The sequence below is a fragment of the Gadus chalcogrammus genome, chromosome 10 (assembly GCF_026213295.1).
Source record: "Gadus chalcogrammus isolate NIFS_2021 chromosome 10, NIFS_Gcha_1.0, whole genome shotgun sequence".
Classification (NCBI taxonomy): domain Eukaryota; kingdom Metazoa; phylum Chordata; class Actinopteri; order Gadiformes; family Gadidae; genus Gadus; species Gadus chalcogrammus.
Genome location: NC_079421.1, coordinates 12,770,822 through 12,786,241, shown reverse-complemented (window position 1 = coordinate 12,786,241; position 15,420 = coordinate 12,770,822). Strand labels below are relative to the sequence as shown.

At 46.6% G+C, this 15,420-nt stretch overlaps 2 protein-coding genes across 2 annotated transcripts in view; both read right to left on the bottom strand.

The window, feature by feature from the left end:
• Positions 1-4,460, bottom strand: part of LOC130390999 (protein diaphanous homolog 1) — a 43,113-nt gene extending 38,653 nt beyond the window's left edge. Inside the window, exon 1 of the mRNA XM_056601186.1 lies at positions 3,674-4,460. Within this exon, the coding sequence (XP_056457161.1) occupies positions 3,674-3,772 (99 nt within the window). The 5' untranslated portion in view covers positions 3,773-4,460. The remainder of the gene's footprint in view (positions 1-3,673) is intronic.
• Positions 4,461-6,094: 1,634 nt separating this feature from the next.
• Positions 6,095-7,935, bottom strand: LOC130390852 (small integral membrane protein 32-like). The gene is made up of 2 exons (XM_056601005.1): positions 7,148-7,935; positions 6,095-6,964 (listed from the first exon to the last, which is right to left on the bottom strand). The coding sequence occupies exon 2, from the start codon at positions 6,926-6,928 to the stop codon at positions 6,584-6,586; it is 345 nt and encodes a 114-aa protein (XP_056456980.1). The 5' UTR covers positions 6,929-6,964; positions 7,148-7,935; the 3' UTR covers positions 6,095-6,583.
• Between the last annotated feature and the right edge of the window lie 7,485 nt (positions 7,936-15,420).

Below are 15,420 nucleotides of genomic sequence, written 5' to 3'. Positions count from 1 at the left end.
CTCCTCTGATAAGATACATCTATATCTGCAAAGTTATGGATTTGAGAGGGCTGTATCCACGGCGACTTTGACACCTGACATTGCAGGATACTTTGTGTTATATGTTTTCCGGCTTCCCCTTATCTCTCTTTCTTAGTCTGTGTCTGTGGCCGACCAGAAGTCATGATGACGCATACACGAGGCCACTGAAGGGGTAAAATCTTATGTCTGGTACAACACAGGTCTAAGCCCTGCATTACAACACTCCCAGCTGCCTTGTTGTCATTTCATCTATCTCTCCACCGGTCTGCTGCCCTGGGGTCCTGTCCCCAAGGAAAAAAACATAATCTCACAACAGCAAAGGAAAATAGACGCAAAAACATCAGTTCAGAAAGTCCTGCGTCATAGAGCAGGCATGGGGGAAGGTGGGATTGGAGGCTAACTATGCAATTTGTGAACAGCAGTGACTCTGCATTCCTCTGTGTGTGTGCGCGCGCCCTGACACACAAACCCGCCGGCCCTTCCTATTATACGGCTCGGTTCAGGTAGAGAGGACGGGCCTCCGAGCAAAACAGAAGCAGTCCTCAGGGTCGTGGTGTCAAACGGAGGATTCAACCTCATAGCTTTTTCTCCCTGCAGCAGTTTGGTATTTGATTTCAGGGACTTTGTCTTGGTCACTGGCTCAAGAAGTACAAAGAATATATTAGTTCCAGTTTGGCTCAAAATATGTCTTATACTTCGCATTCATCTGTCTCAGGAATTGACCTCAACGGACGGTTAGGGCAACAAGGTGCGTGGATGAAGGTTATCAATTTAGGGATGCAAATGTTGGACCGATGTATAAATAGACAGACATTAATGGATCCCATTCACACCTCATGCGAGTTGAACCAGAGTTTACTTGAAAGCTAACCATTACCATTTACAAGGGGAAATGAGTCTGTTTGTTTGTTTGTTTGGTCAACATCCGAGTTTCAATGAGCGTTCAGACCGTGTCAATTAAAAACGTACTATCATGAGAAACTCTCCAGCGTTCGAATAGAAATCCCTTTCCCTTTGTATTTAAAAGAATGAAAAAAACAGAAGAATGAAACAACACACTGAATTCTGACTGGGCAAGGAGGTTGTTGAGAAATCCCAGTAATTATGGGAGCTCCTGGAACAATGATTGGTCAATTATGGGAGTAGACGGGGTGTGGACCCTTAGCTTGTTCACGTGCTCAGAATCGCGAGACAATTGCTATTTATTAACAGAAACCCCTGTACTGTTTGAACATCTCTGCATACACAGATTTCCAACTTTTCCGCTGACCATGAATTTGCGCAGCCACCTACAGTACGTGGAGCTCTATGCATATGGCCCCAGCTGTGAAAGCACCGTTCCACCACTTTATAAATCAAGACCAGTGTGCCCTTTATTTTCAAACGTTATCCCTCCATCGGCCTCTCCTCTCTCTCCCTCCACAGCTCTTTCACACCTGGTCCTGTCCCACCGCTTTCACCTCCTGCCTCTGTCTCCTTTCCTTCTCTCTCACCCGATCTTCGATTCTCTGGTTTCCCTCTTGCGATCGCCCCTCTCTCGCCCCTCTCTGCAAAGTCCTATTCACCGTCAGCCAAGAGGCCCCTGCCACTACCACTGCATCACCCACTCCAGTTTCACATTGGCACTGGCTCAGCGTCCCCTCTACGCCACACAGTATGCTTGTCTTCTCTCCAGGGAGACAGTGGATGGCAATGATAAAGGTTTAAAGACAGCAGAGCCAAAGCATGACCTATTAGATAAGAAGAAATAATCTAGGATCTGCAAAGAAGCGATTGTTCGACGTGCCATCTAGAAAGCAGGTGAGGCTGTGCACACAGAGGCTGTGCACACAACCACATAATTTTGTGAGAACCATATTCGGTTAAAGACTAATCAAGATTAATGACCACAAGCAATTATAAAACAACTTTCTAATTTCAAAAGCAACCCTTTTACAGAATTATTGGACAAAAACGTTCAAAACTAACGAAAGGGTTGAGCAACCTAACAGGAAGAATGTAAGGCGACTGCTATGCTTCCAAGCGTAGAATGTGTGCGGTTTTGCAGCAACAAGAGTGCAGGGGGGTCAGGGAACATTCCTCACGCCACAGCTGGTCTTTATCAATACGAGTGGGGAAAACCTTTCACCTAGAACACCACACAGGTGACAGTGCCGCTGCTGAGCGCAACGTGGCTGGGTCCGGGTCCGTGGGTTCGGGTCTGTGTGTCTGAGACCGACATTCGGAAGAGGACAAATGTGGCTCATAACAATGCGCCACCCGCTTGGCCCTTTCCACCTATTGGATAACTGTCTATGATTATGTCATTGACAAATCCTATTGGGATGCTGATGGCTGCAGTCTCAACGGACAACGGGTACTACGTGGAGTGGGTACGAGTGGACCGCGCTTTTACCTTGAAGGAGGCTTCACACGGGTCAAGCAGCTAGCTTGCCGCGGCAGTTGGGGCAGCAGTGAGGTACACATAGCATTCCACTTAGTGCACGCTGCTTGACCCAAACAAACGGCCCTTTTTAACGGTCCGACACACACACAGTTTTGTTTGGCGCAGCTGATTGTGGGGTGAGGAGGGGGTCATTAGAGGCTTCACGTCACCCCTTGGACAGTGGTGACTGGGCACTTCCTTTCCGATTCAAGAGCAGTTATGTTTATTTGAAACACACACACACACACACACACACACACACACACACACACACACACACACACACACACACACACACACACACACACACACACACACACACACACACACACACACACACACACACACACACACACACACACACACACACACACACACACACACACACCAGTGAGGGGACCAGCCTGCTAAACCCATCACGATAAATGCTTCTTTGAAAAAAGACCTCCTAGTTGAGTAGTCAAACATTGCATAATAACACAGATAATTCATTTTGCTGCAGTATCATATATAATTATGGTTTTAAGTATTATTATTTTTTAAATGCAGGTTCTATTGCCATGGGTGGAATACGAATCTTCTTGATTATGCATGTAATTCTCACAAACCTTATTGTGTGCGTGTGTGGCTTGCCGTTAGACCCAGCATGGTTACATCTCATTTATGTACAAGATCGGTTTTAAGGTATTGTGAGGCCCACCCAAGGGGTTAAATTACGGCACTTCTAAAGCATTGTCTGACGTCATGACACGCTTCCCTTTCGATGACTCGTGTGGTCCACGCCTCTGAACAATTTACGGAACCACACGCCGCCTTGGCGAGACAGAAATTCTACATGGGAGGTAATAGACATTAGCTAAGACACTACTCCCGTGCCTTTAGACGTCTTCATCCATGTTAACCAGATATAGCCGTAATTACGCTCCCCCCCCCCCATTATTGACAACAATGTTGCGACGTCCAAAACAAACACCATTCATAACATGCATAAAAATAAAACCAATACGTTGGAATTAAATCCTGATCCTAATAAATCCTAATCGTAGGTTTGATATAAAGTAAAAAATAAGAAGATCCAGAGAGGTCTAACGTTAAAGCACACACACAGAGCGCCGCTTTACTCAAACTTCTCCTAGTGATCGGTGCTCTAACTTTAACAACAGCCACAGGCTGCTGGGAAGATGCGCGCATCACCCCCAAAGTTCTCCAGGTCGGAAAGATACTCACAAACTTCTTCTTTGTGTCTCCGTCCTCGTAGTTTTTCTTGGACTTCTTGTCCTTCTTGGAGGCAGAGCCCGAGGCAGCGTTCCCAGAGTTTGAATCCATGACTGAGTCTCGATCCTTAGTGCCTGAGTGTGGACTAAAGGCACCGTGATCTCTCCCTCTCTACCTCAAAAAGAGAAAACAGGCTTTGTTTACAACCTTGTATTGTTTTTCCTAGGTATGGACAAGATGTGTACTTATCCGTGGGCCTAGTGTAATAGTATTCGGGCTCAGTAGCCCCAGTTAGCACGGGGCTGCTAGTTGCTGGGAGAGGAGCCCCGGACCAATACCGATGGAGGGAAATTCAAACGAGACCCCAACAGTGAGCTTGGAACAGTGGTGAATACGAGCTGTAAGCGGACTACTAAAGTACAGCAAACAGCTTGAATCTGCTCAGCAGCACATGAAATGTTATACGAACCGAGCGGCGGAGGATAATAAAGTTGAGTCCCACCAAATAGCGAGCTTCCCGTGGCTGTTGTAGTAACCATCAAGTGGTAGCCTTAGTTAGCTTAGCTTCATTAAATCGTCCTCTGTCTGTTCCCTTCCGCGAGTTAGTTTGGGTCTGACATGAGCTTTCCTCTAAGTATGAAGTTAAATTGAGTTTTCGATATGAAGTATATCCAGAGCTTGCGGTGATATTAATGAACTCCTTTTAAAAAGTGGAGTAACCCCAGGGCAACCACCGCGTCCCACGGAAGTTAGTGCCTTCCTGTTCTGACAGGTTGGCTGTACGGTGGGGGAGGGGACATGAGCTCCGGGACAACACCTGAGAGGATTGCACTGACCTAGCCTGGGAGAGGATCCCGAGTCAGACCGTTTCCCCGTTGTGCTTCAACAAGACTTCCGTCTCTTATTCCTAGTAACCAGATCGGTACCATGAGCGGTTACAATAAGAAAAACCACAAGAGGAATAAAGATAGAGTTTTGACTAAGATCTCGACAAATGAATATTAGAAAAATGTAAAGCAAATGGATATCCCTCTATCGGAAGTCTCTCCCCCTTTCTCGCCTCTAATACATCAATGCCCCAGCCCCTAACCCATGTGGCTGAAAGTCCCGCCCTATCTCGTCAATAACGCTCATATTGAACATCCCTTTCGAAGCGTTTTGTCGTGAGATGAGAACGCCTGTTAACGAGGCTTTACGCTGCAATGAATGTCCAGGAATTCGTTTTTATTTCAGTTGTATCAGTTTAGCAAACTCTGCAGAAAAATATAAAAATCTGTCATGCAAACACTAACTCGCCATATTGACCAAGAGTGCAAGGATTGTTATGAATTATCAAACGGAAAGAAAAGGATAAAACAAAATATATAGTACTACAATATATTTGCATGATATGTGCAGGCATATGCATGATATGCACATTAATAAATGATATGCATATAATGATATGCGGAGTCTGACTCCGTCTGTAGGCGGTCGAGTGGCGACACTAAGCGGAGTAGCGTGTGAAGGACAGGCCGCAGGTGCGTTTTTACGCTACCTTTTACGCACCCACTGTGTACGGGGAAGGTAACGCATTCGTCATCTATACAGATGTCCTTTAAAGGTTACCAGAAAAATACGCTCTAATTATTCGTAAGTAGGTATGCATTTAGCCACATGTAGCCAGAGAACTGACTGCAGGCACTTTAAGGGACATGTATTCAGCTAGACCCTATAGTCAGAGTATGCCTCCATAATGTCTCCTCTACATATTCCACGTCATCTCTCTTCTATCGTAATCTCTCCCCCAACTCGTTGTGTATGTGTGGGCATATTTTAGTTCTGGAACCAGACACATAACAATTATACACACAGACACACACACACACACACACACACACACACACACACACACACACACACACACACACACACACACGCACGCACGCACGCACGCACGCACGCACGCACGCACGCACGCACGCACGCACGCACACACACACACACACACACACACACACACACACACACACACACACACACACACACACACACACACACACACACACACACACACACACACACACACACACACACACACACGTTCGCGTGGATTCACAAAGGCTTAAAGAGATAGGCCCATCCATCTTCTCGCTGTGTTTTGGAATAACAGGAGTTTTCGGAGCGCCACTGTGTCTCCAGGCCTCGTTTAGGGCTGTAAATCCACGTCCATTTTTAACCCGTTACTCGGTCTAATAAGACAAGGCTTGCAGTTAAGAATAAATAATAATAAAACAAGAATAACGAATTCTGTCAGCAATAAGAACAAACACGAGGAATGAATTTCCTCGGCATTTACCATCCACACAGTCATGCCTGGATCAGGATGAGATGAAACCAATGTTTTTTTTTTATTCAATTATCTTTATGTGAAGAAGAGAAACAGCAGCCCATCGTGCGGTCGTTTACATAGAAGAAGAAAAAAAGTCTGTCGGCTCCATCGCTACACATTACAAGACGGTTGTAGTCATACAAAACAGTAATCATGTTTTTTAGAACACACAAGCAATAGGTCCTACAAGTTTGGTTCTCTTTCCCCACATTGACCCAACATGGCTTGCCCAAGGAACACCTTAAATAATAAGTTGTATAAACAGTGGTTAGTTGGTAGGCCTGTATAGCACAGCCGCCTGAGACCGACTACAAGCTTACAAATTCATCAATAAATGCACATATAGATTTTTTATGCTGCTGGAATAATATAGAAGCTTGGACGGCCATGTTACATATCCATACTGCACTGGATACCCAGCAGGTTTGCCCCAAATGTCTCAAGGCGTTCCCGTGTGCCAAAAAAAAGCAGCATCCTCTCCAACATGGCCAGAATCCATTCAGTACACTTTCCTCCAACACACTTCCAAACTGCGCCAAAGTTCTTCTGGTCTACTTGTACGAGGTGCGCGCCTCCCTCAGTGACCTGTCATAGGGCATGGAGGCGAAGAAGGAGTTCCTAAGTTGGCAGTTGATGAAGAACACGATGAGCAGCACCAGGAGAAACAGCAACAGGCACATGATGATGTAGGTGGTCAGGTCCGGCTTGTGGAGCTCGCCCTCCCGAAGGCCCGCTACCCCTCGCCCCCCCGCCGTGGGTCTGAGCAGGGCGGCCACGCTCACGGAGCCGTCGTGGGACGCGTTCAGGGAGGAAGGCGAGTGGGACGTGGACTGGGCCATTGCCGCTAGGTCGTAGTCCGCAGGGGCCGTGGAATTCAACAGGATCTGCCTGAGCATGGTGGCCCGTCTGTCTGTTCTGGCTGCGTCGGACCGCTACAGGGGAGATGGAGAGATTAAAAGTGCGCGCGTCAAATGTTTTTTTCTTCCCAGTGAATGTGATCAAGGCAACGGTATATGAGACGAAGCAGAGATCCGGTGGGAACCCCCCTCAAAATAGAATGTTGGACTCCTTGGAGGATTAATGTTGTCTTAAGAGAGATACAGGCAAAGACTTACTCTGCTTTGAACCCGGGTCCCGTAAGGTGATGTTGGAAAAGACCAGCCCACGCGTCCACATTCCTCGGGTTTGCGTGGTGCTGCGGTCTCGACGCACTTTGGAGGAGACGCGTCTCAGCAATGTCGTTTCCAAGTGGCCCACACTCCCTGTGCCGCCACCACGCGCTGTGATCACGCGTCAATATCCACTCTAGTTGTATCAAGCTGAACCGATCGCATCCATGACCGCATGCATCTCTTTATCTGGAATCAAAAACGAAGCCTTTACCGTCTCCAAGTATAGCCAAATTCGGCGATGTGCATATCCAAGCCACGATACGCACGGGTTTTCTTCTTTATGACATCCTGATAGCGGTGCTGAACTGTAGCCTTCCCGAGTCCACGTCTATTCCGGAGAAAAAGGAGCGAAAATGGGGCCAAGTCGGACCTCCGTCAGGTGATAATTTTCACATTCTTTCCTTATAGTCTCGTATCCAGTTATACGGATCGAGTGGGTCAGTTATCCCCCCTCGCGAGTCTTGCAATCTTGAGGGCAATATCGATCCAGTGTATGAAGATTCTGGATTTGGAGACCGAACCACACACGCACACTTCGGGTCAGGAAAGCAGAATAGGTAATGACGGGGCGCGCATCTGGCACGGGCTACTGGTGGTGCGTGTGCGCGGGCTCGAGGCACGTCACCCGACAGGACTGTGTTAAATAGCAAGCTGGTCTACCTTTGGCGCTCTCTCTCTCTCTCTTTTTGTCCCTATCCACTTTTCTCTATCCTTTCTATCCTCCCCCCTCTCCGCACACTTTATTTTTCTCTCCCTCATTCTTTTTCGCTCATTCACACAGGTTCCAAAGACACACACACATATTATGTGCAGCACATCCTCCTTAATTTGAGCTACAGTGAGTAAGAGCTTTTAGGTCTGTGGGGAATGTCTCACATTGGGGCCATTACTATGTGTGTGTGTGTGTGTGTGTGTGTGTGTGTGTGTGTGTGTGTGTGTGTGTGTGTGTGTGTGTGTGTGTGTGTGTGTGTGTGTGTGTGTGTGTGTGTGTGTGTGTGTGTGTGTGTGTGTGTGTGTGTGTGTGTGTGCGTGCGTCTGCGTGTCCCATAAGGCACACAGTGAAACATTGCCTGTTTGAAGTGTTGCTGGTCCCTCTTCAAAGCTGTCATAATTCTTAAAAACATTATTACTTTTTGCACCTCTTGAGTTTATCTCCTGACACCCTCTCCCTCACAACAACAAAAACAGACTGTTATCATAACAGACAGATAGTAAGCATTTTCGGTGATACTGAATTTACATTTAAAGCCCACTGTAATTACTCAATCTGACGTTGTGGTTTTGATCCATCTGTGGTTATATCATCGACATCTCTCATATTGTGAGAGAAAAAAAGGGACATGCATTGCCTCATTCTAGGTTTAACCACATCACATTCATCCATAGGTTAAGATGGATGTGTGGCCAGATATGGCAAGACCTTTCTGACCCACCTAGGTCGGCTGGCACACTATTGCATCAACCAAGTTTAAAAAGGATTATCTACACATTTACACTCAAGCATTTACACGCAGTAATGTTGTCCCAACAACATTTTGGTGAACTAAAGGTGAACCAACATAGTGCTGAGCAACACATCTCTAAGCGTCACCCTGTGCATCACGTTATCTCCGTGTTGAGGATTAGACCACAGACTGGGGAATGTGTCGCCTGGGTAATCTAAATACAGCCTCCAGCCCTGTTTATATGCGGGAGGGGGCAGCGGTAATAAGGAGATTACTGCTTATGATTGCTTTTTGGAAGTGGCCAACTCTCCCCGTGCTTTGCTCGTATACTCTTCCTTCCCCGTCAGCTATGATTCAGTCAGACAGGGAGACGTACCCCACGCACGCTCATGCCCGGCACTGACGAATCCCTGACCCATTTTTGATGTTTCGGTGGCTGTTTGCGCCGGGCAATATACCATGGAAGTACGTTAGAGTGACAGAAAGCTGAGCACATATTGGCAGGGCAGCTAGGGATTTGGCGAAGACTGGGTATCAGCTGACTGTAGTCGGAGAGAGTAGGAGGGGATGTTTAACAGCATAGATTCTCGCTGATGTCCCTCTGGGTGATTGTGTTTGTTATCAGGCTTTAAGCTTATTAGCACAGTATCCATGAAGATGGCTTCATGATAAGGAAAGGCGAGTTGTCACTTCCTCAAAGCTTAAGACTTCATTAGAGCTTCTCCTTTTACTTTTATCTCATCGTGGTGAAGGACAAACCCTTCCTCTTCGCCTAATTTTCTTTTACACACCAAATATACGCACACAGGCAATCAAAATTCAGTGCAGCCATTTTGGGTCTTTCAAGTTTTCACTTTAAACTCCCTTCATCCACTTTCTCTTTTCCAAGGACTTTCTTGGAAAAGAGGACGGCTCGAAGAGATTTTCCTGTGTAAATAAATAAATAAATTTAACGACTGCTTATCGGTCCTCTATCTGGCTCTGTTTATTTTCCCTTCCTCTTCAGCCTTGGTGCCCCGTTTCTCTCTGATCTCAAAACCATTTCATCCTTGATGGGGGGGAGGGGGGAGGCTGAGCCATTAGTGGAGGTGGAGCAGAGCGACAGAAAGGACGACCGTAGCTCCAGAGGGTCACTATGCTAAGTGATGTCGTCTGAGGGAAGGAGACTGCAGACTGCGTGGAAGCGTTATGCGGACACTGAGGAATCGACCAACTCGAGTGGCGACCATGCATGTCAAGAGGGAGGGTTGTAGGCATAAACACACTTGACTCTCGTACCTCTCTCTCTCTCTCTCTCTCTCTCTCTCACTCTCTATCCGTTGTTCCCTTCTTCTCACACACACAACCGCACACACACACACACACACACACACACACACACACACACACACACACACACACACACACACACACACACACACACACACACACACACACACACACACACACACACACACACACACACACACACACACACACACACAAACAAACACAGGACGGACTGACACACACATAAGGGACTGACTGACACACACAAACCTACATACATACGCGCACACACAGAGGAATGATTGAGACACACATACAGGACTGACTGACACACACAAACCTACATACACACACGCACACACACAGGAATGATTGAGACACACATACAGGACTGACTAGCACACACAAACCCATAAATACACACTCACACAGGATATAACATACATTTCTTCAAATTGTCAGTGGCAGCTAGCCAGCAAGATTCTGTTCACAACTCTCATTTTACTGAGTTAGGTCTCCCAGCAGCAGCCGTTGTAACCAGGCCTCAGTGCAGACTTTGTTTATCGCCGGCCCGCAGTGGGTTTCGCTCCATGAAATCTGGATATTGCTGTTGCGCTTATCCCAGCGTGAGTTGTATCCACAGCCAAGTCAGGTGGTTCCCCAAACGGCCCGCAACCTAATGGCCCCTCTTAACCACCCTCCACGACTCATACACAGCAGCCTCTTGCGCTAACGATACATATCAACGATATTTAAATCATAATATAACCATTTCAGAACAGGTTACATAGACCCTAAGAAAAGCCAAACTGCTAAATGTATTTAAAAAAAGAAAATAAATAAAGAAACATGGTACGTTGTTTTGAGAACCTTTATTGTGCAAAACTGTAATCATACAACATAATGTTGCAGATAAATAAAATTCAAGTACATTAGCATAGTATTGGGTTTCTTTCCTTTAGTGCAAGCCATTCTAAAAGGCACTACACTCGGTTAGTTTAAGTCCTTGGTTCTTAAATGCCACTGAAGATGCAGAGGACAGGAAAAACGGGTGTAATTTTAGACACTATACTGAAGATTAGGGATGGGCATGATTAATCGATGAAGTTTGTCGATCACCTGATATTTATAATCTGTGTTTAGTGTTATCCCGTGTTTAGTGCGCACTAAACGAGTTTGGTTCCTTGGTGCGGACCTTTTAGGCTGGTGTGAATACAAACCATCGAACTCGGGAGCAGACCAAACTGCCTGTCCGAGACCCAGCCGGAGAGGTGGTCTCGGTTTGCTTCCAAACGAACCCTGGTGCGGTTCGCTTGAGATGTGAAAGCGAACGCACCTCGGTCCGATCAAGTTCTAAAAACCATACGCCTCTTTGGACGTAACAGGCACCCGCTCAGCCACGTGCATTATGGGAATTATTGTTTGATTAGCGGTAACTCCAAGATTAGCAGCACATTGTCGAACCGTCGGGTGAAAATGAGTCGTGGCTCAACATGGAGCAAAGAGGATATTTGGGACCGATATCCAATAGACATTGCGTCTCCTCTTTGCTCGGTGTTGAGCGACGACAAATTTTCACCGGACGGTCCTACAAAAGCACGTAAAAAGTATGCTGGAAAACACACATAAAAATGCTGGTGCATTTAACACATTCCGAGTCAGGATGAGAGAAGGAGAAGGAGTTCGACCAGTCCGCAGATCAGTGGCCGCGTTTACATGGACACTTCTGATCCGATTAGATTTCTAATTGGAATATATCTATTCCTATCATGCAATCCGAATGTACTGTATATATGGCATTTACAAAAGTGGTAAGCGTACGTCCGTATGTCTCTCGTGCTCAACGGTTATGTTGGTCTGGACTTATATGATATGTAAGGGATAATGTTGTACAGAACACCGGTCTGTACGCCGGTCCTTGCCAAAACCAAACAATATCTTCACATGGTTACCTTTGCCATCGTAGTGTTTTTCAGTAGAGAAATATTCCACCAAAGATGTTGACGTCGCTTAGCAACCGGACACGCTCGCTGGGGTTGATAAGATACCGGACTACTTGCGGAGTGCTAACAAAGACGTGAATCGGGCAAAAAATCCACTTTCCTTGACAGCGGTCAAGTTCGGTGTGCATAAAAGCACAGACGGACCAATTGCGAACTACTGCAGCTGCTGATGCCATCTCTCTAAGTTAAAAAGTAGCCGCACCCACCCCAAACCAATCGTAATAAGTGTTACATGTCGATTATAGCGGACTACACCACCTCTTCTATCCGCATGGAATTCTATTCCGATCAGAGAATTTTAATCTGATTGACGCGTTTATGTGATCATTTTTTATTCCGATTGAGCTGTTCTTCCACTTCCAATCGGATCAGAAGTCTCCATGTAAACGCGGCTCGTGTATATAACGCTGGATATCCATGATTGGTTCTTTTCACCGGCGCGTTCCCCCCCTTCTTTTCTTTAACGCTTTACCCCGCCCCAGACCTTTTTGTTCAATGATTTAACGATCTTTGCACACAAGTGGATTTGATGACAAATTCTGGGACTGTTAAGAAAATTACAATGTGAAAAGGAACCGCACCAAACAAAAAAATATGCATTGGATTTTGCGTCATCAATACGCATTATTGCGATAGAGCGATAAAATTAAAATCCCTATCGTAGGCCATTTTTTATCATTTCGTATATCGTTTATATCGCATTACTACTCAGCACACAGTGGAGCTTAATGAAACAATTTTGAAGAGTCTATAACACAAATAGCCCGTGCTTGTCACCAATCCAAACCCTAGCCTGTGGTGTTGTGTGCACGCCGACAGCTGATTGTACGCTGGGCACCTTCGTTTGATGGGGGTGAGGTCTCGGGGTTGACAGCCACCCACCCTGACATGTTGCAGGTGCATTCATACAAACACACACCGCCATCAACATGCCCAACACAGGCTGGGATTGGGTGGCACTCTCTCTTTCTTCACGCAATTTTGTGTACACAACACTGTCTGGGAGTGTGGGTGGGTGTCGTGGTTTGGATGGGTGGGTGATGGTGGTGGTGGTGGTGATGGTGGATGTGTGTGAGGTGTGTCTTATTCCCTTGCAGTCCAAACTGTCGGCACAGAGGAACCTTCGACTCCCTGATGGCTCACACTCACAAACGCACCCATACACACATACCTACACACATGGAGCCACACACACGGGCACAAACATACACACACAAACACAAACAGGCGCATGCGCACTCACACACATACACACCCACAAACACGGGCATGTATGAACGCACGCACACAACTGAGAACATGCCACACAGATAGTCAATCACAGGTCCCTTAGCACACTGGCAACCACCAACAGAAAACAATTTTCCATCCAATCCATGGGAATACCAAGTCATTTGAGTCTATCGATCTCTTTTCTGTTCTTTCATGCTGATTTGACCGCTGGGCTATATAGCTGAGCGTGTGACTAATCGCCCGTCTTCACATGAAGGCGACGCTGCAGCTGAATGAAGCGACGGCGTTTGGACTTTGAGGCAGTACACTCCACACAAAACAGTGGTTGATATACACCGCTCTGTGGGGTCTTTGTTCACACACACGCTCCACACACCCCACACAATCAGCTCCCTAATGGCAACACAAGCAGCTAGGATTCAGGTCCGTCTCTTTTGATCAATACAATTCCATTTTCAGTCTGACTGATTCACAACAGAACATTTTAAACAAACAGAAAAGTGTTACATGCAACACAAAACACACACGCACAGTCGCACACGCATGGCATCCACCGCTCATTCTCAATAATTGTGTCACTCTTACCCCCACCCCCTCTTTAACCTAGCCATGCAACAGTTCCAGAACCTTCCAAAACAACAAGCTAAAGATGGGGTGCCTCCTTGCCAGGACATCAACGCCTGTGCTGGCAGAAATCAGTCCCTCTACAATTAGTCACTTTAGCTTGCCAGAAAATAACATGTTTTCTCCTCATCCCAGTAAAAAAAGACCCTTCACACGCTCAAGCGAACAAAATAGAGTTGTTACCGCACACCGTCCAAGTACAGAAAGACACAAATAATAGAAGCAAACCACCAATTAAGGTCGACACCCTTTTGCCGCTGCATTCACATAATCCCATAATAGCTGAATGAATCGCTTTTCACCACGTAAGTCGGCTAATAGGTTTGGGAACAGTGAGGCTGCTATATCGAGCATAAAATACACCGTAGCACGCCTTATTTACTTGGTTTAGTTGGTTAAGTTCATGTTTGCGGTCAGTTGCATGTAGTAAAAATGATGCACTGTTCCCTAATGGCCTAACCAGATGAGATCTTTAACCTGCTGTGCAAAGACTGATCATTACACATGCGGGTGTCCGTTTCTGGCATGCAAAATAAACAAAATATGGCCAAAAGGCAACTGTGGTATCTCAGGGAGGCCAAGGCCACGCTGAACCGCCAGATCTGAGCTTCAGCTTCATTGATTTGCCATCTGTTTTTCCCATGGTAAACTTTGTCTCTGCTGTGAGTGGAACCGGCGCAATGAATGAGGAGCGAGAGATAGAGAGACACATGGTAAGAGAAGAGAGAGAGAGAGACAAATGGGAAGAGAAGAGAGAGATTGATGGAAAGAGAGAAAAGAGCGAGAAGAGATAGAGGAACACATGGGAAGAGAAGTGAGAGGGAGACATAGAGTGAGAGACCTAGAGAGAGAGAGACATAGAGAGAGAGAAAAGAGAGAAAGAGAAACATGGGAAGAAAAGAGAGAGAGAGCGACATAGAAAGAGAGGTGTGTGTGTGTGTGTGTGTGTGTGTGTGTGTGTGTGTGTGTGTGTGTGTGTGTGTGTGTGTGTGTGTGTGTGTGTGTGTGTGTGTGTGTGTGTGTGTGTGTGTGTGTGTGTGTGAGAGTGTGTGTATGCAAGTGTGAGGGGATTGCTTGGTGTCTGAGTGGCTGGTCGTGGTTTCCTTGCTCCAGTGAGCTGTGTGACAAAGAAACGCCATGGACACAAGACAGGGCTGAACAATTAGAGAGAGAGAGAGAGAGAGAGAGAGAGAGAGAGAGAGAGAGAGAGAGAGAGAGAGAGAGAGAGAGAGAGAGAGAGAGAGAGAGAGAGAGAGAGAGAGAAAAGAGAAAGAGAATGAAAATAAAGGAGTGAGAGAATAGTACAGAAAGCTGAGCAGACAGACAGACGCACATGCTGGGAAAAGGGTTACGCAGCAGAACAGGAGGTCACCAACAATGCTAATAACGAAGCAAACCCTGTTTGTACTCCTATAATCCTGAATGGAGCCTTGCTATCGCCCAGCAGGGAGTTTCAGTGTCTGTGGCACTAAGGGCTGCTGGTGAGAGGGCAGGAGACGCCAGCACTGTGGAGAGAGGCTTTCTGTACAGGTGGAGGCAGACGGCAGCACGGGAGGGAACGAGAGAGCCGTGACAAATAAAGCACTTTGACAGGGGGGGAGAGGGGGAAAGAGAAAAGGGAGAGGGCATAGATTATTAGCCT

What these genes read in the sequence shown, in the direction of transcription:
- LOC130390852 (XM_056601005.1), bottom strand. Translation starts at nt 6,928, where the DNA reads ATGCTCAGGCAGATCCTGTTGAATTCCACGGCCCCTGCGGACTACGAC.